At 31.9% G+C, this 26,440-nt stretch overlaps 2 protein-coding genes across 2 annotated transcripts; both read right to left on the bottom strand.

Moving 5' to 3' along the window:
- Positions 1-4,892: 4,892 nt before the first annotated feature.
- On the bottom strand, positions 4,893-7,436 carry LOC131608186 (sugar transport protein 14-like). Its single transcript, XM_058880111.1, has 3 exons — positions 6,898-7,436; positions 5,837-6,466; positions 4,893-5,445 (listed from the first exon to the last, which is right to left on the bottom strand). The coding sequence occupies exons 1-3, from the start codon at positions 7,360-7,362 to the stop codon at positions 5,002-5,004; spliced, it is 1,539 nt and encodes a 512-aa protein (XP_058736094.1). The 5' UTR covers positions 7,363-7,436; the 3' UTR covers positions 4,893-5,001.
- Positions 7,437-12,077: 4,641 nt separating this feature from the next.
- LOC131608185 (sugar transport protein 14-like) lies at positions 12,078-19,832 on the bottom strand. Its single transcript, XM_058880110.1, has 4 exons — positions 19,636-19,832; positions 14,063-14,668; positions 13,022-13,651; positions 12,078-12,630 (listed from the first exon to the last, which is right to left on the bottom strand). The coding sequence occupies exons 1-4, from the start codon at positions 19,795-19,797 to the stop codon at positions 12,187-12,189; spliced, it is 1,842 nt and encodes a 613-aa protein (XP_058736093.1). The 5' UTR covers positions 19,798-19,832; the 3' UTR covers positions 12,078-12,186.
- Positions 19,833-26,440: the final 6,608 nt, after the last annotated feature.

Raw genomic sequence — 26,440 nt, 5'->3', positions numbered from 1 at the left:
AGATTTTGTTCATATTTCTAAATATTGCATAATTGTATAGTTTAGGAAAGCATCAACATAATTAGTTAAATATTTCTGAAATCAAAATCAAATTATAAATGATTTAGAGTTATGATTTATTAATTAATTAATTGATTCTTTTAATATTTTTGTTAACCTAATTTTTATGTATAAATAGCACTAGGTTCTACACTTTTGAAAAAAAACTAACAATTACCAACTTTTCAATTCACTCTCTCACAACTAAACCTTTTTTTTTACACCTTCAACCCCATTCTCCATTCCTAATTTCTACATTATACTAACATTCTTTTTTTACACACTTTTCTTCAATCTCTTTTCTTTCAAGAGTCTCTTCAATATTTTTTATTTTATTATTGTAACAATTATCATTACTAATTTTTTTTATTATAATTTACTAATCGTTTTTGTTAATTACTTTTATTATTATTATATTATTGTTATTATTACTATTATACTATTACTATTTTTATTACATTATTATTATTACTATTATTATTCTTATTTTTTTGCAGGTACTTCCTTTGGCTAAAGAGGAGCAGTGCAGGAATATGGATTTACCATTGTTAGGGCATAAAGCTTTTGCCTCTTCGAAAATCCCATTGGCATCCCATGGACCTCCAGCCACACCATATCAGATCAAATCCTGGTTTTTCTTTAATTCATTTTTTTAATTATTGGTTTATTGTTTTATTATTTAAATTTTCACTAAAACCTTAATTTTTTTTCTTCTCAAACCATAAAATTCATGTTATTTTCATAAATCACTCTAAAATCTTTTTTGATAAAATTAATTTGTTTTTTAATTTAAATTAATAATTTAGAGTAATATTTATTTTTAGGTTTAAATAATTAATTTTTAAATTTAGGTTAATTCAACAATAACATTTTTAGATTTAGGTTAATTTAATCAAATTAGGATTTTTAGGCTAATTAATAATTTAGGTTTAATACTTTAAATTAATCTTAGTCTTAAAAGGTTTTTTAGCCATTAGGTTTTTCTCTTTGGTGATGTTGTCCGTGAATAAGGGTTGGTGTTCTCGTCCATTTTTTAGGGTAGCATTTTTAGGCTAGCATTTTTAGGCTTATACTTTTCCCTCTAAATTTTTTAACTTTAATTTCAACACGCATTCTCTTCTCACCTCATATTCTATGATTGTCGTATGTTTTTTCCCAACCTTGGGGTAAAACTTGTTTATTTATTTAATTTTTGCCTTTATTTAAATTTTTGCCTTTATTTAATTTTTGTCTTTATTTAATTTTTGCCTTTATTTAATTTTTGCCTTTATTTAAATATCTGCCTTTATTTAATTTTTGCCTTTATTTAATTTTTGCCTTTATTTAATTTTTGCCTTTATTTAAATTTCTGCCTTTATTTAATTTTTTGCCTTTAACTTTAATTATTTACTTTTAAATGTCGCTTTTATTATTTATTTTAAATTCTAGAAAATGTGTATAGGCGTGCAAGGTTTTTTGTAATAGTTACAGGTTTTATTTTCTGCCTTTATTTTTTTGCCCACACGTGTTTATTGTAATAGCGTAGGACTATTAAACTGTTTTACATTTCTGCTGTGGTTAGTAATCCTAGGGAGTCCAATTTGCTAATAAATTTAGTTTGCCTAAATTACAAGATAAAATAACTGAATTTCACCACGTGATTGTGTCACACACACCCCTTTAGGGTAACCCTTTATGTTGCCTTGTTACCTGTTGCCTTTATTTGTGAAAAATAGTCAAGTCCCTCGATTCCGAGGATACCTAAAGCAAAGGTTGCCTTTAAAGTTATTGAAATCATCATAAATGATCTAGTCCCTCGATGTTGCCTCGGTAAAACATGATGAGTGTCCCAATTGCTAAGGTATCCTCGCATGATGCCTAAAAAGATTAATGACTATTCCATCCTTCCCTTAGACTACCTGCCCTCTTTATGGCATGGACAGTCTTGTGGCGAACGATAATTTTGATGACCCTTCAACATCCAATGAAAGGACTTCCTACCCTCTTATGGTACGGATAGCCCCTTTCCAACGAAAGACTTAAAGAACGAGAAAGACAAACTTAGGGTAGGTAGTTCTCAATTGCTTGCTCACATTCAAATTCAAATTCAAAATTCAATATCTTTTCCCACTTCTTTTCAAATCAAATTCAAAAAGACTACACTTATTTACAAGCTAAAGTTCTTGTTCAAACATTTTCTTATTCACACACTACACTTCAAACATTTTGAAAACAAAACTGAGATAAGCAATTAAGAGCCCATGGATAACCATGGATACAAAGGGTGCTTACACCTTCCCTTTGTATAACCTACCCCCCAAACCCAAAATCTTTCAAAGGTCTTTCCTGTTCTTTTTACCTTTCCAATTGGATAAAATAAAAGTCGGTGGCGACTCTTGCTTACCGCGAAATTTCTTTAAAGTCAGTTCTCCCACCGTATTACAAACATCGACAACCGTGCTCCACCACCACTACGAAGACTGCCGGAAGAGCAGCTGGACAAAGTAATATTGCATTCATTGAAGAGATAGAGGAAGACGTGATGTATTCAACAATCCTCAAGTTTAAGGTATGCCGATTCTACGTCCAGGAGCTGCTGCTGCAAACACTACATTCCCTGAACCACATTCAAAACCAAACATTTCTTCTAATGTTTGAGTTCAACTCATAAAGTATGCATATAAATTATAATCGTTGGTTCTTATTTTGTGTTTGGTGTAAATTGGTTGTTATTGTAGTAAGAGTCTAATTATGATTCCTTTTTATGGTGTTCATCTGTATACAACACTGTGTTCATTTGTGTTCATTTTTATACAGCACCGTAAATTGGTTGTTCATTTGTATACAACATTGTGTTCATTTTTAGTGTCCAATTATGATTCATTTTTATTGTATACAATTATGATCCATAATGCTTGTTTTCCGTTATAATCAGGAACAACGATTCCAATGGCGGCAAAGTATTCTTTTACTTTTTTACAAGACCGTGATATGCAGTGTGTGGTATGTTGTTGTAATGCTAAGAACTCCCACATCGGGTAGTAGTGAAAACATATTAGAGTTTCTCACTTGCGATTCAAACCTAACGAATGCTTCTCCTTCCTGTCTTCTTAGTCTCTCGATTTTTTCTATGGAAGTTTGTCATCTATTCTCCAAAACATGAATTATTTTTATTTAAAGTATAATTCTGAAAGAAAAAAAATTAAATCCACGACATGGAAAGTCTTTTTGCTTCAGAGTTTTGAATAATGTTTGCACAGAAGAATGGATTCGTCAAAAGAGTCCACACCATTAATGGTGCGATCTACATGAATGACATGATAATTAAGACATGGTAAACACATATTTTTACTATCGAGATATAATTAATAAACCTAATTGTTAAGAGACATAATTTCTTCCCTCAACTTAATTAGTTAAAGAACAAAGAGAATCACAAACAAATATATATATATATATATATATATATATATATATATATATATATATATATATATATATATATATATATATATATATATATATATATATATATATATATATATATATATATATATATATATATATATATATATATATAGGGAGCATATCAAGTGAGAGCATTTTAAAATGAGAGAGGAGAGGAATGAATATCAACCATTAAATTCATCAAGAGAGAGAAGGTTAATGTATTAATGTAGCTATTAATTTCTCTTTCTTGATAAATCCAATGGTTGATATTTATTCCTCTCATCTCTCATTATAAAATGCTCTCACTTGATATGCTCCCTATATATATATATATATATATATATATATATATATATATATATATATATATATATATATTTATATATATATATATATATATATATATATATATATATATATATATATATATATATATATATATATATATATATATATATATATATATATATATATATATATATAACTTCTTCCAATCAAAACATGACATCCTGTCAAATAAATACAATGAAATTTTTAGATTTTGTATACTAAAAAAATTATATGTATCTAATATCTTATTAACTTAAAACTAAACTTTTTAACTATCAAGATATAGGAGAAAAGAAAAACCTTTTCAGTTGTATTTAAATAGGTTTGAATGTAATTTTGATTAATTGTTTAATTTTGGCCCCTCTAAGTTTTAATTATTTGATTTTGGTTTTTTGGGTTTTTTAATTGTTTGATTTTGACCCTTTAAATTTCAATTGCTTAATTTAATTTTGGCCAATAAAAATTGTCAATTGTTTGATTTTGACTCCTCAAATTTGTTTAATTTTGCATTTGATAATCTCTTAGGCTATGTTTGGGAGTTTGGAGAGGAAGGGAGGGGAGGGCTTTGAAAAATAGGAAGGATTGAGAAAAAGAATAGAAAGATTTTAGTTTGGAGGATTTTGTTAAAATCCAATGGTATAATTCATTCTCATGTTCTTACATAAAAATTACATTCTCATAGTATACGTTCTCCACACACATATAGTTACTAATATAATATGTAAATAACAAATAAAAGTTATTCAAATAATATATTCCACTTCCATATTAAGAACATTAATATTCACAAAACATATAAGTATGGCATTTTCAAATCTTCTAACTCTTCTTACTCAAAATGCCAACAATATTTCTTGGTTGAGTTTGTTGACATGTTATGCATGTTCATTTGCTATTCTTTTTTTCCGTCAGCAATAATATTCTTCCAGAATCAATAAAAATTAAAAAATTTAATTTTAATTAAAAATATTTTAATTTTTTTAATAATAAATGTAAGTCAAACACTATCATATTTTTTTCTTAGTTTTTTTTAGTAATTACTAAAATAATATGCAAATAACAAATAAAAATTATGCGAAGAATATAGTCCACTTTCAAGAAAACATTAATATTCACAAAACATAAAAGTATGGCATTTTTAAATCTTCTCACTCTCCCTATTCAAAATGCCAACAATTTTGTGTGGTTGAGTTTGTTGACATGTTATGCATGTTCATTTGCTATTCTCTCTTGTTTTCCATCAGCTACAATTTTCTTCCAGAACCAATGATTCTCAAAGAGAAGATAAATTTCTTCAATTGGAACCTGCTTTGTTTCAGGCAAGAGAAAGAATACAAAACAACTCATGACAACAATCAAGCCTCCAAAGAGCAAGAAGATTCCATATTTAAGGTGGCAGAGTGATGTAAGAAAGAATTGTGCAACAATGGCAGTGAAGATCATGTTGACACACACAACAACACTTTGCGCAGCTGATCTTATCTCTAATGGGAATAGCTCACTTGGAACTAACCATCCTAAGGGCCCCCATGATCTTCCATATGCTAACACAAATAGGAAAATCACAATGACTAGAAAGATACTAACACCAAATGATAGTTGTTTGCCTTTGCCAAACTCAAGAGCCAAAACTACTGCTGTAGCAACCTGCATATTAAAATTTTCCCATATATTAGCAATTAAATATGCAAATATGCAGTTCGGTCCAGTGTACCTACGTTTACGAATATGCAATTTAATTAGATGGTTCATTTTAGTTTTTAAAACATCGCTAAAATTGTTAAGAGTCTCACATCTAATAATATATGGTTTCAATATGTGCTTATAAGGGGGTGCAATCTCCACTATACTAGTCGGTTTTATAGGAATAAGTCAGATTCAACCATATTTATTAATATGGTATCAGATACAAGTTTAAAGTCTGTTGGGCCACCTATTAGTAGGTTTCTACTACCGGTCAAACCATATTTCTTAACAAAAACTACAATGAAAATTAAAATTAAGGAGAAAGCCAAAGCTGGCGTGAGAGAGAACTTACCATGCACAAGAACATTTGAACACCTGCATCTAAAAAGAAAGCTCTCCTACCAAACTTGTCAACATAAAACATAGAGATCAAAGTGGCAAGAACAAGTGCAACACTAGTTATGGTAGAAGAATAAAGAGCTGCTGCAGAGCCAAATCCAAGAGTCTGGAAAATGACAGGTGCATAAAAGAGGATAGAGTTGTTGCCTGTTAATTGTTGGAATGCAGGAATAGCCAGCGCACCAATTACGAATTGTGGTCTATTCTTTTTCAAAAGAAGATTTTGAAATGGATTCTTGATGGATTGTGCTTCTCTACTTGCTTCAACAAGATCTTCAAATTCAGCGTCCACATTAGAAGTACCTCTAACTCTCTCCAAAACATCTCTTGCCTCTTCCATTTTTCCTTGTTCTACAAGACTGTTGGGTGTCTCAGGACACAATAAACCACCAATAAACATAACCAATGCTGGAACTACAGCTAAACCAAGAGATAATCTCCATCCCCAAGGATGAATTTTCTCAGTTCCATAATTTATGAAATTAGCAATCAATATTCCCAAACATGTTGTTAATTGAAAAAGTTGGTTCACTGCTCCTCTCACTTTTGCTGGAGCCATTTCTGACAAATATAGAGGAACAGCCTAGACAACAACAAAAAACACAACATATTAATTAGTATATATAACAAGATGTTTCAACATATGAAGCACTAACACATATACAAATAGAGATCAGAAATGCCGTTACTAGTAATAATTTTAAAAAATAAATATATTGTATGTAATCCTATTTGTTTGGGTCGGACATTGACACATATTGAAGACCAACACACATTTGTTAAGCGGTGTTTATGCTACATATGCGTTGAACACCAGACACAAATTTGCTCAAAGGTGTATGTGCTACATATGTGTTAACCACCTTACACACATTTGTTCTAAGGTGTTTGTGCTATATATATATGTCTCTTTGTGTGTGTGTGTGTGTGTGTGTGTGTGTGTGTGTGTGTTGAACACCACACACACATTTATTCAAATATACATGATATTCATTAACCGCAATTTATGCTTACCTGATTACCAAATCCAATGCCAATGCCGAGGAAAATACGACCAAGGAGTAACATAGCAATGTTGACAGCAGAAGCATTTAGGATAGCTCCAATGAAGAAGCTAATAGAACCTACAATAATACTGGCTCTCCTTCCTTTGTTCTTTGTTACAGATGAAGCACCAAACGTGGACACCAAAGCAGCAAAATACAAAGATGATGTAAAAAGTGTCAACATTTGATCATCATATTTACAATAATCAGTTTCTGCCATGTGTGCATGTTTCCTCTCATAAACATGAGGGAAGAATTCAATCAAGAAATCATCCATGGAAGTAACTCCACCTGAAACACCAAGATCATAACCAAAAAGAGAGCCACCAAGAGCACCAACAATGCAAGAAAAGATGAAGTATCCTGTAATCTTGTACTCATAAAGATGAGCTCTTTTGAGAGCACATGCATCTGTAAATCCACCACCTGCCATGTTTCTTTTATGTTTTGTTTTTGTATTGATTTTTTCACATGTGTTGTTTTGCCTCCCTTTTTGTTGGATTCTCCGACATAAATAATAAAAGTTTTTCATTAGAACATTCTTTGCAGGGCTTTTATAGATTCTTCTACATTCCTATTTTAAGCAATAACAAATTTATGAGATAAAAATAAGAAAACAGTTGAAGTAAGATAAGATTATGCGTTGGAGTAAAGTTGAGATTGGTTTCATTGAATAAAAATAGTCATTAATAAATTTGTTGGACTTTTGAAAGACAATGCAAAAATTTGTCATACACAACAACAATTGATAGTTACAAAGTTTTTATAATTAACATAAAAAGATGAATAATTATATTCTTACGAGGAATACCCTTAGGGGTATATTGACAGTAAAATTATTATACAGTATTTTTACACCATATCTCTTCAGCTTCATTTTGAATATGGTACATATTTCAACTTACATAAAAATAAATAAAAGTAAGAAAGTAGATGATGTTTATTTAAAATTAGGCGCATATGTGAATTCCAGTGTCACTGTATCATTTCTCTATTCTTACACCAAAACATTTACTATATGGTATTTACGGTTTATTAATAGGTTGAATATAATTAACATTATTTTGTTATAGAAATAAAATAATTTTTTATTTAAAAAATGATTTTTTTTTATTTTTTTATTGAGGAAGACCGATATAAAATTGCATGATTAACCAACTTAATCACTTTATTAACCAACATTTTACGTATTATTAACCAACTTTGTTTTACAAATAATTTTTTTAAAATAGATGGATGTTTATTAACTAAATAATGAACAATATTTTATACATCATTAGCCAACTTTGTTGATACACTAATCATGCATATAAAATTGTGTAATTAATCAAGCTCATCATTTCATTAGCCAACATTTTACATTTCATTAATAAACTTTGTTTTACTACTAAAAATCATTTTTAATATCTAAACATTTATTAATCAAACAATGAATAATACTAGCCAACAATTTACACATCATTAACCAATTTTATTCATGCATTATTCATGTCAGTATTTACGGTCAAACTTTATTGTTCATGTCACTGTTCATCGTATTTGTGAACAGCGAATACGGTATACGTGTAAGAAGTGGTGTAAAACTAGCATTGTTGTTCATTATATATGGAAATGGCAAGATAATAATGGCAAAATTTGACCGTGGTGATTACGAATGAATTAAAATTAATTGTGCGTTATAATATATGATTAATAAGTAGATGTTTTTTAATAGTTAATTGTATAATTTTTTTATAGAAAAATTTATTTTAAAAAATATTATTTATCACTTTCATTTATTTTAGGGTTAAATATATAAACCCCCTGCAATGTTAGCGAATTCAGGTTTTAGACCCTCGTAAAGTTTGTTTTTAAAACAACCCTCGTAATATCTAGATTCCCTCATTATAGCCCCTAATTGTCTCAGATTCTAATTTTAAGTGACTTGGCAGTCCAGTTGGATTTTTATTTTATTTTTTATTAAATTTTTAAAGTGACGTGGAATTCCTTAATATATATTTTTTTAAACTGTTTTTTATAGCATTTTTTTACTTTTTTGTAATAATATATTTTTTTTGCGTCCTTTTAAATTATTTTAATTAATATTTTTTTATGATTTCTTAAATTATTTTTATGAATAATTTTTTAAAATTATAACATTTGGGCCTAAGCCCATTTTTGTTTCCATAGGAGTCCCTGTTTTCATTTTATTAGGCCATATATGTCATTACCTTATAAACACTAATGTTTATTTACTAGAAATCGATGTGAGACTTCTTTTGAAAAACCAATGTCTATTATCTTCTTTTTCATTTCATTCACTACCCTTGCTATCCAATTGCAAGGCGGAGAATTTGACCATACATGTAGATAAAATGTGTTCTAAAGGAATTGCTATCCAACTCCAAGTTATAAAATGGTTAGAAAACGGTAAAAAGAAAGCAAAACTATCTAACTTCGTTCACATTTCTCATTGAATGGGAAGAGAGTAGAACTACTGGAAGTTCTTGTAAAAACGTCACCACCACCCATATATAATAAACGTATCCTACCTATCCATGCATTGCTCATCACACATTTCTCATTGAATGGAAAGAGAGTAGAACTTTATTCAATGCTTAGTGATCTTGATCATGGTTTTTTCAAGTTTTCATCCAGAGTATCACCATGCTAAATAATACTCTAAAATAGTTAATTATAAGATAACTTCAATTGTGTTCAAAACTGCCATAAAAAATATCGTGATGAGACGAAAACATACATTACTCTTAAATAACAACATATTCTTCAACAATAACATATTCTGCGACACCGACAACCGTGCTCCACCACCACTACGAAGACTGTCGGAAGAGCAGCTGGACAAAGTAATATTGCATTCATTGAAGAGATAGAGGAAGACGTGATGTATTCAACAATCCTCAAGTTTAAGGTATGCCGTTTCTACGTCCAGGAGCTGCTGCTGCAAACACTACATTCCCTGAACCACATTCAAAACCAAACATTTCTTCTAATGTTTGAGTTCAACTCATAAAGTATGCATATAAATTATAATCGTTGGTTCTTATTTTGTGTTTGGTGTAAATTGGTTGTTATTGTAGTAAGAGTCTAATTATGATTCATTTTTATGGTGTTCATCTGTATACAACACTGTGTTCATTTGTGTTCATTTTTATACAGCACTGTAAATTGGTTGTTCATTTGTATACAACATTGTGTTCATTTTTAGTGTCCAATTAGGATTCATTTTTATTGTGTCCAATTATGATCCATAATGCTTGTTTTTCGTTATAATCAGGAACAACGATTCCAATGGCGGCAAAGTATTCTTTTACTTTTTTACAAGACCGTGATATGCAGTGTGTGGTATGTTGTTGTAATGCTAAGAACTCCCACATCGGGTAGTAGTGAAAACATATTAGAGTTTCTCACTTGCGATTCAAACCTAACGAATGCTTCTCCTTCCTGTCTTCTTAGTCTCTCGATTTTTTCTATGGAAGTTTGTCATCTATTCTCCAAAACATGATCTATTTTTTATTAAAAGTATAATTCTGAAAGAAAAAAAAATTAAATCCACGACATGGAAAGTCTTTTTTGCTTCAGAGTTTTGAATAATGTTTGCACAGAAGAATGGTTTCGTCAAAAGAGTCCACACCATTAATTGTGCGGTTTACATGAATGGCATGATAATTAAGACATGGTAAACACATATTTTTACTATCGAGATATAATTAATAAACCTAATTGTTAAGAGACATAATTTCTTCCCTCAACTTAATTATTTAAAGATATATATATATATATATATATATATATATATATATATATATATATATATATATATATATATATATATATATATATATATATATATATATATATATATATATATATATATATATATATATATATATATATATATATATATATATAGGGGACGACTCAAGTGAGAACACTTGGTTATTATGAGAAATGAGAACAATGAATCACAACCATTAGATTTAGATTTGTTGATTTTAATGGACAAGATTTGTTTCTCTTTCTATGTTGATTTAAAATAAATAACCAAGTGTTCTCACTTGAGTCGTCCCCTATATATATATATATATATATATATATATATATATATATATATATATATATATATATATATATATATATATATATATATATATATATATATATATATATATATATATATATATATATATAACTTCTTCCAATCAAAACATGACATCCTGTCAAATAAATACAATGAAATTTTTAGATTTTGTATACTAAAAAAATTATATGTATCTAATATCTTATTAACTTAAAAGTAAACTTTTTAACTATCAAGATTTAGGAGAAAAGAAAAACCTTTTCAGTTGTATTTAAATAGGTTTGAATGTAATTTTGATCCCAATTTTATTAATTGTTTAATTTTGGCCCCTCTAAGTTTCAATTATTTGATTTTGGTTTTTTGGGTTTTTTAATTGTTTGATTTTGATCCTTCAAATTTCAATTGCTTAATTAAATTTTGGCCAATAAAAATTGTCAATTGTTTGATTTTGACTCCTCAAATTTGTTTAATTTTGCATTTGATAATCTCTTAGGCTATGTTTGGGAGTTTGGAGAGGAAGGGAGGGGAGGGCTTTGAAAAATAGGAAGGATTGAGAAAAAGAATAGAAAGATTTTAGTTTGGAGGATTTTGTTAAAATCTAATGGTATAATTCATTCTCATGTTCTTACATAAAAATTACATTCTCATAGTATACGTTCTCCACACACACATATAGTTACTAATATAATATGTAAATAACAAATAAAAGTTATTCAAATAATATATTCCACTTCCATATTAAGAACATTGATATTCACAAAACATATAAGTATGGCATTTTCAAATCTTCTAACTCTTCCTACTCAAAATGCCAACAATATTTCTTGGTTGAGTTTGTTGACATGTTATGCATGTTCATTTGCTATTCTTTCTTGTTTTCCGTCAGCAATAATATTCTTCCAGAATCAATAAAAATTAAAAAATTTAATTTTAATTAAAAATATTTTAATTTTTTAATAATAAATGTAAGTCAAACACTATCATATTTTTTTCTTAGTTTTTTTTAGTAATTACTAAAATAATATGCAAATAACAAATAATAATTATGCGAAGAATATAGTCCACTTTCAAGAAAACATTAATATTCACAAAACATAAAAGTATGGCATTTTTAAATCTTCTCACTCTCCCTATTCAAAATGCCAACAATTTTGTGTGGTTGAGTTTGTTGACATGTTATGCATGTTCATTTGCTATTCTCTCTTGTTTTCCATCAGCTACAATTTTCTTCCAGAACCAATGATTCTCAAAGAGAAGATAAATTTCTTCAATTGGAACCTGCTTTGTTTCAGGCAAGAGAAAGAATACAAAACAACTCATGACAACAATCAAGCCTCCAAAGAGCAAGAAGATTCCATATTTAAGGTGGCAGAGTGATGTAAGAAAGAATTGTGCAACAATGGCAGTGAAGATCATGTTGACACACACAACAACACTTTGCGCAGCTGATCTTATCTCTAATGGGAATAGCTCACTTGGAACTAACCATCCTAAGGGCCCCCATGATCTTCCATATGCTAACACAAATAGGAAAATCACAATGACTAGAAAGATACTAACACCAAATGATAGTTGTTTGCCTTTGCCAAACTCAAGAGCCAAAACTACTGCTGTAGCAACCTGCATATTAAAATTTTCCCATATATTAGCAATTAAATATGCAAATATGCAGTTCGGTCCAGTGTACCTACGTTTGCGAATATGCAATTTAATTAGATGGTTCATTTTAGTTTTTAAAACATCGCTAAAATTGTTAAGAGTCTCACATCTAATAATATATGGTTTCAATATGTGCTTATAAGGGGGTGCAATCTCCACTATACTAGTCGATTTTATAGGAATAAGTCAGATTCAACCATATTTATTAATATGGTATCAGATACAAGTTTAAAGTCTGTTGGGCCACCTATTAGTAGGTTTCTACTACCGGTCAAACCATATTTCTTAACAAAAACTACAATGAAAATTAAAATTAAGGAGAAAGCCAAAGCTGGCGTGAGAGAGAACTTACCATGCACAAGAACATTTGAACACCTGCATCTAAAAAGAAAGCTCTCCTACCAAACTTGTCAACATAAAACATAGAGATCAAAGTGGCAAGAACAAGTGCAACACTAGTTATGGTAGAAGAATAAAGAGCTGCTGCAGAGCCAAATCCAAGAGTCTGGAAAATGACAGGTGCATAAAAGAGGATAGAGTTGTTGCCTGTTAATTGTTGGAATGCAGGAATAGCCAGCGCACCAATTACGAATTGTGGTCTATTCTTTTTCAAAAGAAGATTTTGAAATGGATTCTTGATGGATTGTGCTTCTCTACTTGCTTCAACAAGATCTTCAAATTCAGCGTCCACATTAGAAGTACCTCTAACTCTCTCCAAAACATCTCTTGCCTCTTCCATTTTTCCTTGTTCTACAAGACTGTTGGGTGTCTCAGGACACAATAAACCACCAATAAACATAACCAATGCTGGAACTACAGCTAAACCAAGAGATAATCTCCATCCCCAAGGATGAATTTTCTCAGTTCCATAATTTATGAAATTAGCAATCAATATTCCCAAACATGTTGTTAATTGAAAAAGTTGGTTCACTGCTCCTCTCACTTTTGCTGGAGCCATTTCTGACAAATATAGAGGAACAGCCTAGACAACAACAAAAAACACAACATATTAATTAGTATATATAACAAGATGTTTCAACATATGAAGCACTAACACATATACAAATAGAGATCAGAAATGCCGTTACTAGTAATAATTTTAAAAAATAAATATATTGTATGTAATCCTATTTGTTTGGGTCGGACATTGACACATATTGAAGACCAACACACATTTGTTAAGCGGTGTTTATGCTACATATGCGTTGAACACCAGACACAAATTTGCTCAAAGGTGTATGTGCTACATATGTGTTAACCACCTTACACACATTTGTTCTAAGGTGTTTGTGCTATATATATGTCTCTTTGTGTGTGTGTGTGTGTGTGTTGAACACCACACACACATTTATTCAAATATACATGATATTCATTAACCGCAATTTGTGCTTACCTGATTACCAAATCCAATGCCAATGCCGAGGAAAATACGACCAAGGAGTAACATAGCAATGTTGACAGCAGAAGCATTTAGGATAGCTCCAATGAAGAAGCTAATAGAACCTACAATAATACTGGCTCTCCTTCCTTTGTTCTTTGTTACAGATGAAGCACCAAACGTGGACACCAAAGCAGCAAAATACAAAGATGATGTAAGAAGTGTCAACATTTGATCATCATATTTACAATAATCAGTTTCTGCCATGTGTGCATGTTTCCTCTCATAAACATGAGGGAAGAATTCAATCAAGAAATCATCCATGGAAGTAACTCCACCTGAAACACCAAGATCATAACCAAAAAGAGAGCCACCAAGAGCACCAACAATGCAAGAAAAGATGAAGTATCCTGTAATCTTGTACTCATAAAGATGAGCTCTTTTGAGAGCACATGCATCTGTAAATCCACCACCTGCCATGTTTCTTTTATGTTTTGTTTTTGTATTGATTTTTTCACATGTGTTGTTTTGCCTCCCTTTTTGTTGGATTCTCCGACATAAATAATAAAAGTTTTTCATTAGAACATTCTTTGCAGGGCTTTTATAGATTCTTCTACATTCCTATTTTAAGCAATAACAAATTTATGAGATAAAAATAAGAAAACAGTTGAAGTAAGATAAGATTATGCGTTGGAGTAAAGTTGAGATTGGTTTCATTTAATAAAAATAGTCATTAATAAATTTGTTGAACTTTTGAAAGACAATGCAAAAATTTGTCATACACAACAACAAGTGATAGTTACAAAGTTTTTATAATTAACATAAAAAGATGAATAATTATATTCTTACGAGGAATACTCTTAGGGGTATATTGACAGTAAAATTATTATACAGTATTTTTACACCATATCTCTTCAGCTTCATTTTGAATATGGTACATATTTCAACTTACATAAAATTAATAAAAGTAAGAAAGTAGATGATGTTTATTTAAAATTAGGCGTATATGTGAATTCTAGTGTCACTGTATCATTTCTCTATTCTTACACCAAAACATTTACTATATGGTATTTACGGTTTATTAATACGTTGAATATAATTAACATTATTTTGTTATAGAAATAAAATAATTTTTTTATTTAAAAAATGATGTTTTTTTTTATTTTTTTTATTGAGGAAGACCGATATAAAATTGCATGATTAACCAACTTAATCACTTTATGAACCAACATTTTACGTATTATTAACCAACTTTGTTTTACAAATAATTTTTTTAAAATACATGAATGTTTATTAACTAAATATTGAACAATATTTTATACATCATTAGCCAACTTTGTTGATACACTAATCATGCATATAAAATTGTGTAATTAATCAAGCTCATCATTTCATTAGCCAACATTTTATATTTCATTAATAAACTTTGTTTTACTACTAAAAATCATTTTTAATATCTAAACGTTTATTAATCAAATAATGAATAATACTAGCCTTTAATTTACACATCATTAACCAATTTTATTCTTGCATTATTCATGTCAGTATTTACGGTCAAACTTTATTGTTCATGTCACTGTTCATCGTATTTGTGAACAGCGAATACGGTATACGTGTAAGAAGTGGTGTAAAACTAGCATTGTTGTTCATTATATATGGAAATGGCAAGATAATAAAGGTGAAATTTGACCGTGGTGATTACGAGTGAATTAAAATTAATTGTGCGTTATAATATATGATTAATAAGTAGATGTTTTTTAATAGTTCATTGTATAATTTTTTTATAGAAAAATTTATTTTAAAAAATATTATTTATCACTTTCATTTATTTTAGGGTTAAATATATAAACCCCCTGCAATGTTAGCGAATTCAGGTTTTAGACCCTCGTAAAGTTTGTTTTAAAAACAACCCTCGTAATATCTAGATTCCCTCATTATAGCCCCTGATTGTCTCAGATTCTAATTTTAAGTGACTTGGCAGTCCAGTTTGATTTTTATTTTATTTTTTATTAAATTTTTAAAGTGAAGTGGAATTCCTTAATATATATTTTTTTAAACTGTTTTTTGTAGCATTTTTTTACTTTTTTGTAATAATATTTTTTTTGCGTCCTTTTAAATTATTTTAATTAATATTTTTTTATGATTTCTTAAATTATTTTTATGAATAATTTTTTAAAATTATAAAATTATAACATTTGGGCCTAAGCCCATTTGTGTTTCCATAGGAGTCCCTGTTTTCATTTTATTAGGCCATATATGTCATTACCTTATAAACACTAATGTTTATTTACTAGAAATCGATGTGAGACTTCTTTTGAAAACCCAATGTCTATTATCTTCTTATTCATTTCATTCACTACCCTTGCTATCCAATTGCAAGGCGGAAAATTTGATCATACATGCAGATAAAATGTGTTCTAAAGGAATTGCTATCCAACTCCAAGTTATAAAATGGTTAGAAAACGGTCAAAAGAAAGCAAAACTATCTAACTTCGTTCACATTTCTCATTGAATGGGAAGAGAGTAGAACTACTGCAAGTTCTTGTAAAAACGTCACCACCACCCATATATAATAAACGTATCCTACCTATCCATGCATTGCTCATCACACATTTCTCATTGAATGGGAAGAGAGTAGAACTTTATTCAATGCTTAGTGTTCTTGATCATGGTTTTTTCAAGTTTTCATCCAGAGTATCACCATGCTAAATAATACTCTAAAATAATTAATTATAAGATAACTTCAAATGTGTTCAAAACTGCCATAAAAAATATCGTGATGAGACAAAACCATACATTACTCTTCAATAACAACATTGAATATAATTAACAGTATTTTGTTATAGAAATAAAATAATTTTTTTTATTTAAAAAATGATATTTTTTAATTTTGTTTGATTGAGGAAGACCAATATAAAACTGTATTATTAACCATCTTAATCACTTTATTAACCAACATTTTACATATTATTAACCAACTTTGTTTTATTAATAATTTTTTTAAAAAATATATGGATGTTTATTAACTAAATAATGAACAATATTAACCAACATTTTACACATCATTAGTAAAATTTGTTGATACACTAATCATGGAATTCAAGCTTAACTCCATCATGGAATTCCCTTACCCCCTTCCTACTTAGGTGCTTTATAGATTTTCCTCACTGCTATCGAGATCCAGATAAAGTTCACTCCATCCAATCGAAATCTTGGAACTTCTAGTCATCTTAGACCTTACCACGACAGCTGGATTGTCAACTATTTCGTGTTAATTTCTCTTCTTATGTCTGACAATCCCAACATACTCCCAACTTAACCGACTTCTACCACTTCAACAAACTCCTCTAACATACACTCTGTCTAAAAGGATCACTTTGTCCCAAAAGGTGTTTTGGAAATTTCCAACTTCCTTAGCTTCTCCCGTGTAGAATGTTATCGCATCTACCTTGCATACGTGACATTATCCAAGTCCAACATTTCCCCATAATTACTACTGGAATTCTTTTACCACACGAGTCACTTTGGGGATAACACGTCCTCGTGGCGGCTCTTCCACGACCCTGCCTATCACGTACCCAGTTGGTGAGTTGATCAAGTTCAACAACTGAATAACATGACAGTAGAATCGAGCCAGCAACGGACACTTGTGAGGAAGAAAGAAGTTTGCTAATGATGCCTCACAGCTAGGTCGAGGGTCGACCTGCTCTAATACCAACTGTAATACCCTACCAATATGTGTCTAGAATCATATTAGCAGAATACTAATAACTGGTACTGAGTACATATAAAATTCAGGAGTAACAAAATAAGATGTATACATTTCAAAATCATCTCGAAGATGGATACAATTGATATGTCTACACAATGATAATAATACACAGCGGAAGAAAAGATCAGGCACAGTCTTCACGGCATCCGGTCAAAAGCTCTTGATCCAAGCATCTAGCAAAACTCGATCTTGCACGGTACCTGAAAAATAATAAGATGAATGGGGTGAGATTACTAAATCTCAGTGAGTTCCCCTATCTTATGGGTTCTCTCAGCTCTACAGGGTACATACATCAACTACAGATCCATGTCAGATCCTAAGGTTTCCTCACTATCCAGTACAGGAAAGCATGTCAACTCGTAGCACCACGATTGAATGTCCACTGACCATCCGATTAGATATTCTGAGAACATATCACATGTTCGGATATTAGGTACATGCTTCCTCCAGAATAGGTCTTCCGGGTTTACCTGCCAACCTTCTGTCGGGAGCTACCCTCAAGGTTTGGTCTTCCGGGTTTACCTGCCTATCTGCCCTCGAAACAAGACCCCAAATCACCCTTTTCAATCTACATGGTAAGTATCTCATATGACTATAGAGAACCATGGAACCGACATTGAATCGCTACAACGATTCAACTCGTCCAATTTCCTGGGTCCAAACCTCACATAGAAATTCACCCATAAGGAAACAACAAAAGGAGAAGGTGAGGTACACATCCCCGGGAGTTCATCCCCGAAGAATAACTCCTGAACTAAGGAGTTAACCCATTCCCGAGACCAAAGCCCGAGAATGCCTGCAATATATGTGGCACAGGGGCATCCTTGGAATTTCTTCACAAGAAGTAGCCAACATATATGTAACGTGCCTACTCGCAGTTACTGTCCTTTTGTATGTCCTCTAACCCCTCGTCACATACTTACTACACCATTAGATTGTAGAATTTCAGAAGAAGTCGCTTGATAGGAAAGAGGGAATATCAGGCTAGAATATGTTCATATATCTTAGTTTAGGTATCCTAAGGCTCAGCTTACCATATCCATATTTTGTTTATCGACGTACACAAGTTTCACCAAGTTGTAAGGCCTCCTCGCCTCTTGGTTCACTTGCTTAGCTTCACAAGCTATAATACCTAAACATCTTTAGTGAACATGGCTAGCTTTGATTTTCATCACCGCTCATTCTATGATGCCTACTACCCTCTTAAAGGGACACTTGGGCACTACGGCCCTTAGGACGGTTAACGAATCAATTATTCGAGTATTATCTTTTAGTAACCAAGGTACAAGAATATTCACATGGATTTGATTAGTATTTAAGAGTATGATAATGTTGTGTAAGCTTGAGCATATTTTAGCCCTTTCCATTAGCTTTCCAATGCCTCCGACGGCGCCCAATTCTGAGTTACGAAACTCCAGTTATGGTCGAAACAGTAAAGGGATGATTTTCTGTCAGGTGCAATCGATTTGCACTGGTGTGCAATCGATTGCTCACTGAACCAGAAGCGCAAAAAGCCAATTTTTCATAGTGCAATCGATTGCTTGACCCCTGCAATCGATTGCTTACTGAACCAGAAGCAAAAATCACATTTTTCTTGCATAAAACCAGTTCCAATAGTGTTCTAACTCATCCATAGGTTCCCCAACAACCCAAATTCGAACCCTATCATGATTTAACATTCCATGGCATACAAAAGCATCAAAAGAACACAGATTTCATCCATAAAATCAACATGCAAAGTATTGATCATAATCTAAACCCTTAATCATGCTAGGTTCCCAAATTCTACCTCAAGTTCCTAACTAATGGAACTCACCTCAAGCTTGAAGATTCTGATTTGAAAGAGATGAAGATGATGATGATGAGACCAAGCTTGATTCTGATTTGAGAGGGAAGAGATGATGATGCACTTGATCATAGTTCTTCCTCTAAAATCACTAAACTTTTCATACATGCATCCATGGAGAATGAGCTTCATATCTCTTCTACTTTTTATGTGTTCCACACTTTCACTACCTCTTAGAATCTGTTTAGGAATGGATTGAATGAAATTATGCAGCCAAACAGCCCCTAATTCATCCATACTTAAAGTGGAATGACCATATTACCCTTCAACTATGCATTATTTACCGTTTTGCCATTTGGTCCAATACTAGCTAAGTCTTTAAGTTCCTCACTAGCCTTTTTCTTAGTTCCAAAATAATCCATTAATTTATTTCAACAACTCTTAATTTCCATATGGTGTCACTAGTCTTTATTCTCATACCTAGAGAAATAGGGATGTTACATGTTCTTTTATCATATACAAATATTTATAACATTTTTTAGTATAAATGATATTTTTATCATAGAAAAAATTAACAAATTGAAATTTTAATATAATTTTTTATATTTTAATAGTAGTTTTAATAATAGTTAATGTATTATTAAATTTTAAAAAGAAAAACTTAAATAAAACTTTAGTAAATGACTAAAATATTTATTTTAATAATAAAGTCTATGTACAAACATCATAAACGGATTAATTTGCATAAAAAAAATTAATCATGATTGGAATTTTACAATATTTTTTGTTGGATAATACTCTTTCTAATTAAATGTAAATTTACTATCAACATCTTTTATGATTAAACACAATAATTGGAAGATTTAAAAATTAAATTAATGTATTATTTAATTGTAAGATTTTAATTAGTAAACACATTAATTGAAAATATAAAAATATTAAATACAATAGTTATGAAAGTGGACATATTACACGTAATATCGTTTCATTCTTTTTTATTTTATTTTAGAGACATCTTTCCATTAATTACAATAATTCAAATTTTATAGTCAAACTTGATTTTCCATATTTTTAAGGAATCTATTTATTTTTACGCAAACCTTTCGTTATACCATTCATCATCATATTCATAAATTCATAATCAAAACTAAAAAAAACTTAGTTCAAAATAAAAACAATCCTCATACAAAAAGAAAAAAAGAAAAGAAAAAACATGAAAACAACTACTCTAATAGAATAATAGTAATAATAATAATAATTTGCTTATGTTTTTATTAGAGTAATAGTAATAATAATAATAATAATCTAACACGCGGTAAAAAAGAAATTGAAATATAATAATTACTAATAGAGAGTTATACGTATAACATTATATAAGTATATAGGAAGAATCATTACAAACTTTCTCGGGTAATATTTTTCTCAATATAGTAATAATGATTTATTAATGACAAACTTAATTGAGAGGGTTTTTTAGAGTATCATGTAAATTCCAACTTTTCTTCTTGAAAAGAAGAAGCGGGATAGATATCACCCAACTTTCTAAATTCTATTTTAAAATTTCAAAACATGATAAATATCACCCAACTTTCCAAATTCTATTTTAAAATTAATTTTTTCTGCCCCACCAACCCATATGTTTGGTCCTTGCGATTAATAGATGGAATTTGGTCCTTACGATTTGAAGAGAGTACAGCATGGCATCGTGCGTATACTATTCCATCGAGTTTCGTCCTTACGATTTTGAGTACCAACATGACATCCATGTGAACCGCAAATATTTCTGCACAAACAAAAAGCATTTCATTCTTCCAAACAAAAAGAATTAAAATTTATTTATTTTTTATAAAAATCAAGCAATAGAATTATTCGACCTTTTGTTATCACTATTCAAAAAACGCATATTATTGTTGCTTTAGAAAAAATTCAGACTTTAAAATTCTACATGATATAAGAACCTCCAGCTGCAAGACTTGAATTTCAATAGCTTGAATCATATCACGCTTCAAAAACTTAAAAAAAAATATATTTGTTAATTATAAGGCAGAACACAGTGTTTTTATGCAGACAATAGAACTTGACAACTCAATAATATTGAAGAGTAATTCAATATTCAGAAGATGGGCATCAGAAGTTCTGATACGAGTTGATCTTCTGATGGTTACTCAGAAGATAGTGTTGACCAGAAGTTCTACCTTCTGGGTCCTGTTAGCTTAGCTATTTAGTTAGTAAGGGTACTTTAGTATTTCTTAGTATTGTACTAGTTGTACCTTTAAACTTGTTCATTAAGTTTACTCTATTAGGGCTAATGTGGCAAGAATTTTCTTTTGTATAAATAGCCTTGTAGTAGCTATCATTTATTATTAACAACACAAGCAAGTAGAATACATAACTTTATTCTATCATCTCTTTTGCGCCGCTATTTTTTTCGTTTATTCTCTTTCTCATCATCTTTGATTCTTGTGCACCAACAATTGGTATCTAGAGCTCCGGTTCCAAGCACAGGGAAACACGAGTGAACGTGAGTTTGTGTGACTGTGTGATTGATTTTGTTTCTGAGAAAACAAGTTGTGTTGAATCACATTTTTCTTGGTTGTTTGTGGGTTGGGAAACATTGTGTGAGTGTGAGTGAAATCTATTTTTTCTGAACAAGTTTAAAGATGAGTGGAAGCAACTTGAATACCAAACTTCCAGTTCTTGATGGTAAAAACTGGAATAGATGGATGATTCAAGTGTGTGTATTATTTGGTGCTCAAGATGTTCTAGATCTTGTCACTGAAGGATATGTTCCGGTTGCAGCAAATGCAACGGAAGAACAAAGAGAACCGATGAGAGAAACGAACAAGAGAGATCAGAAGGCGTTGTTCTTCATCCATCAGTGTGTGGATGTGAATGTGTTTGAGAAGTTTTCTGATTCTATGACGTCAAAGGAGGCGTGGGATATACTTGTCAGGTGTTACGGTGGTGACGTATCAGTAAAGAAGGTGAAGCTTCAATCCCTGAGAAAGCAATATGAGAATCTCAACATGAAGAACGAGAAAGTTTCTGAGTATATCTCTAGAGTGATTGTGATCACTAATGAGATGAAGGCTTGTGGAGAAACTCTTCCTGAACAAGTAATCATAGAAAAGGTATTGAGGTCACTTACTCCTCAATTTGATTATATTGTTGTATCTATTGAACATTCTAAAGATCTGGAAACCATGAGAATAGAAGAGTTGCAAAGCAGTTTAGAAGCACAAGAGTTGCGTCTGATTGAGAAAACTTCTGAGAGAGAAGTTGAGCAAGCTCTGAAGGCTTCTTTTGTCAAGAAGGACCAGAATCATAGACGTGGTGATAGATTCCAGAAGGAAGCCTCAACTTCTTATGAGAAGAGATATCAGAAGGGAAAGGATAAGAAGAAAGTTCAATGTTACTGTTGCAAACAGTTTGGCCATTTTGCTAGAGACTGTTTGGCAAACAAAGTAAGGAAATCAGAAGAAGCAAACATAGCCAGAGGTGATTCAGATGATGAACCTGTGCTATTGATGGCTTCAGAGTCTGACGGAAGATGTTTGTCAGAGTGGTGGTATATGGACACTGGGTGTTCAAATCACTTGAATGGAAACAAACAATGGCTGATAGATTTTGACTCTGAAAGGAGGACAAAGATCAGATGTGCTGATGATAAGTACCTTTATGCTGAAGGTATGGGAAATGTCAAAGTCAAAGTGAAGAATGGAAAGACTGTTCTGATCAAGGATGTTTGGTATGTTCCGGGAATCAGAAGCAATCTGATGAGTGTAGGTCAGCACATTGAGAAAGGTTTCTCAGTTGTTATGAAGAACAATATCTTGAAGTTGTATGATTCCAATCAGAAGTTGATTATGCAATCTGAACAGGGAAGCAACAGAACATTCAAGGTGAATGTAGAAACAGCTGAAACAGAGTGTCTGAGTGATGAAGGCTCAGAAGGTGATAGTAAGTTGTGGCACAAGAGGTTGGGGCACTTGAACTATAGAAGCCTGGGGCATCTAAGTTCTTAGAAGCTTGTACATGGCATTCCAAAGATTGTGAAGCCAGAGAAGTCATGTGAGGTATGCATGAAAGGCAAACAACCCAGATTGCCATTTGTATCAGAAGTTGCTCCAAGAGCAAAGCATGTTCTGGGAGTAGTGCACTCTGATGTGTGTGGACCATTTCCAGAACCTTCACTTGGAGGAAATAGGTATTTTGTGTCTTTTGTGGATGAGTTCACAAGAATGACGTGGGTAACACTTATCAAGTTTAAGACTGAGGTGTTCACAGAATTCCAGAAGTTTAAGGTGAAAGCTGAGAAGCAGAATGGTCAGAAGTTAAAGATTCTCAGAATGAATGGTGGAGGTGAGTATAACTCTACAGAATTCCAGAAGTTATATGATGATAATGGAATTGAGCATGAGGTTACTTCTCCTTATACTCCTCAACACAATGTTCTGGCTGAATGAAGAAACTGTACATTGCTTGATATGACGAGAAGTATGCTAAAAGAGAAAAAGCTTCCTCACAACCTTTGGGGAGAAGCTATTGCTACTACAGCATATGTGCTCAATAGGTGTCCAACGAAGAAGCTGAAGGAAATAGTTCCTTTAGAGAATTGGACTAAAGAGAAGCAAAGTGTTAGTCATCTGAAGGTTTTTGGTTCTTTGTGTTACAAACACGTTCCAGAAGCTAGAAGGAAGAAGCTGGATGATAGGGGCAAGGTGATGTTATTGGTGGGGTACCACAGTACATGTGCATACAAGCTCTATTGTCTAGAAACTAATAGAGTTGAAGTCAGCAGAGACGTCATTGTGAAAGAATCATAAGTTTGGGATTGGAGAGAGTCTCAATGAACTTCTGATGTAGAGATAACTTTTGAAGAAGAGTTAGAGTCAAAAGATGAAAAATCTTCTGAAAATGAGTCAGATGGTGAATCTGATTCTGATCCAGATTCTGATGATGATCCAAAATCTAGTGGTAGTCATGATTCTGGAAGGGAAAACCCTGAAGATGTAGAGTCTGGAGGACAAGCTTCTGGAGATGATCATGAAGGTGGTGACTCTGGAGGTGGTGACTCTGGAGTAGTTGACTCTGAAGTAGCTCAAAGGCCACAAAGAGTCAGAACTATACCGCGAAGGTTTGCAGATTTTGACATATTGCAAGACACAGAAGTTGACTCAAAGGGAGATGCCATTCAGTGTGCCATGTTAGTAGACTTTGAACCAGTGGGTATTGAAGAAGCGCTCAAGAAGAAAGTCTGGCTGAATGCCATGAAAGAAGAACTTGAGGCTATAGAAAGAAACAAGACTTGGAAGCTGCCATAACTTCCAAAGAAGAAGAAAGCCATCAGCGTCAGATGGGTTCTCAAGGTGAAGCTGAAGCCAGATGGATCAGTTGGTAAGCACAAAGCAAGGCTAGTGGCCAGAGGTTTTCTTCAGAAACCTGGACTAGATTACTTTGAGGTATTTGCACATGTAGCTAGACATGAAACAATCAGACTGGTGATTGCGTTAGCTGCAAACAGAGGTTGGTCCTTGATGCATCTGGATGTAAAGTTTACATTTTTGAACGGTCCATTACAAGAGGAGGTATACGTGTCACAACCCCTGGCTTTGTGAAAAAGAATCAGGAAGGGATGGTGTACAAATTACACAAAGCTCTGTATGGATTAAAGCAAGCACCCAGAGCTTGGAATTTGAAAATTGATTCATTTTTCAAGAAGCAAGGGTTTCAGAAGTGTGAGATGGAATATGGAGTCTATGTGCAACATTCAGGAAGCAATATGATTCTGTTATGCCTTTATGTTGATGACATATTGCTTACGGGGAGTTGTCCAGAAGATCTGATGAAGTTCAAGAAGGTGCTGATGAATGAGTTTGAGATTACAGACCTTGAGAAAATGTCATATTTTCTAGGGATGGAGATTCTGTACTCAGAAGATGGTATCATTCTGCATCAGCTGAAATATGAATTAGAACTTCTGAAGAAGTTCAAGCTGGAGAATTGCAAAGCTACTGTTACACCGTCAGAAACGAATCAGAAATTAGACTCTAACTCTGAAGGTGAAGATGTTGATGCTACGATCTTCAAACAGCTGGTTGGTTCTCTGAGGTATTTGTGTAATACCAGGCCTAATATATGCTATGCATTTGGATTGGTTAGTAGGCTCATGAGTAAACCTAAGTGGTCCCATTACCAAGCTGTTGTCAGAGTCTTGAGATATGTCAAGGGAACTCTGAAGTGTGGCATATTGTTTCCTTCTGGGAGAAAGGAAGAATCAGAGTTATTGAGTTACTCTGACTCTCTGACTCTGATTGGTGTGGAGACAGAGTTGCTAGAAGGAGTAACTCTAGATACTTGTTTATGTTTCTGGGAGGTCCTATTTCTTGGAGTTCCAAGAAGCAAGTTGTTGTTGCTCTATCAACCTGTGAAGCTGAGTACATTGCAGGCGTTGTAGCTGCATGTCAAGTTGTGTGGCTTCTGAACTTATTAGAAGATCTGAAGATTAAAGTGAAGAAGCCTCTGAAGATGATGATTGATAACAAGTCTGCAATCAATCTTGCCAAGAATCCTGTGTTACACGGAAGAATCAAGCATATTGAGACTAAGTATCATTTCTTGAGAAGCCAAGTCCCTAATGGAACATTAGAGGTTGTGCATTGCAGCACCCAGAAGCAGATGGCGGATGTTCTGACGAAGGCAATCAAGACAGATCAATTTCTTCTCTTGAGGGATGGAATTGGCGTTGTCAACTTTGAGTGAAGAATATGAATTAAGGGATGGTATTGAAGAGTAATTCAATATTCAGAAGATGGGCATCAGAAGTTCAGATGCG

The sequence above is a fragment of the Vicia villosa genome, linkage group LG5 (assembly GCF_029867415.1).
Source record: "Vicia villosa cultivar HV-30 ecotype Madison, WI linkage group LG5, Vvil1.0, whole genome shotgun sequence".
Classification (NCBI taxonomy): domain Eukaryota; kingdom Viridiplantae; phylum Streptophyta; class Magnoliopsida; order Fabales; family Fabaceae; genus Vicia; species Vicia villosa.
This window is presented reverse-complemented; position numbering and strand designations above follow the sequence as displayed.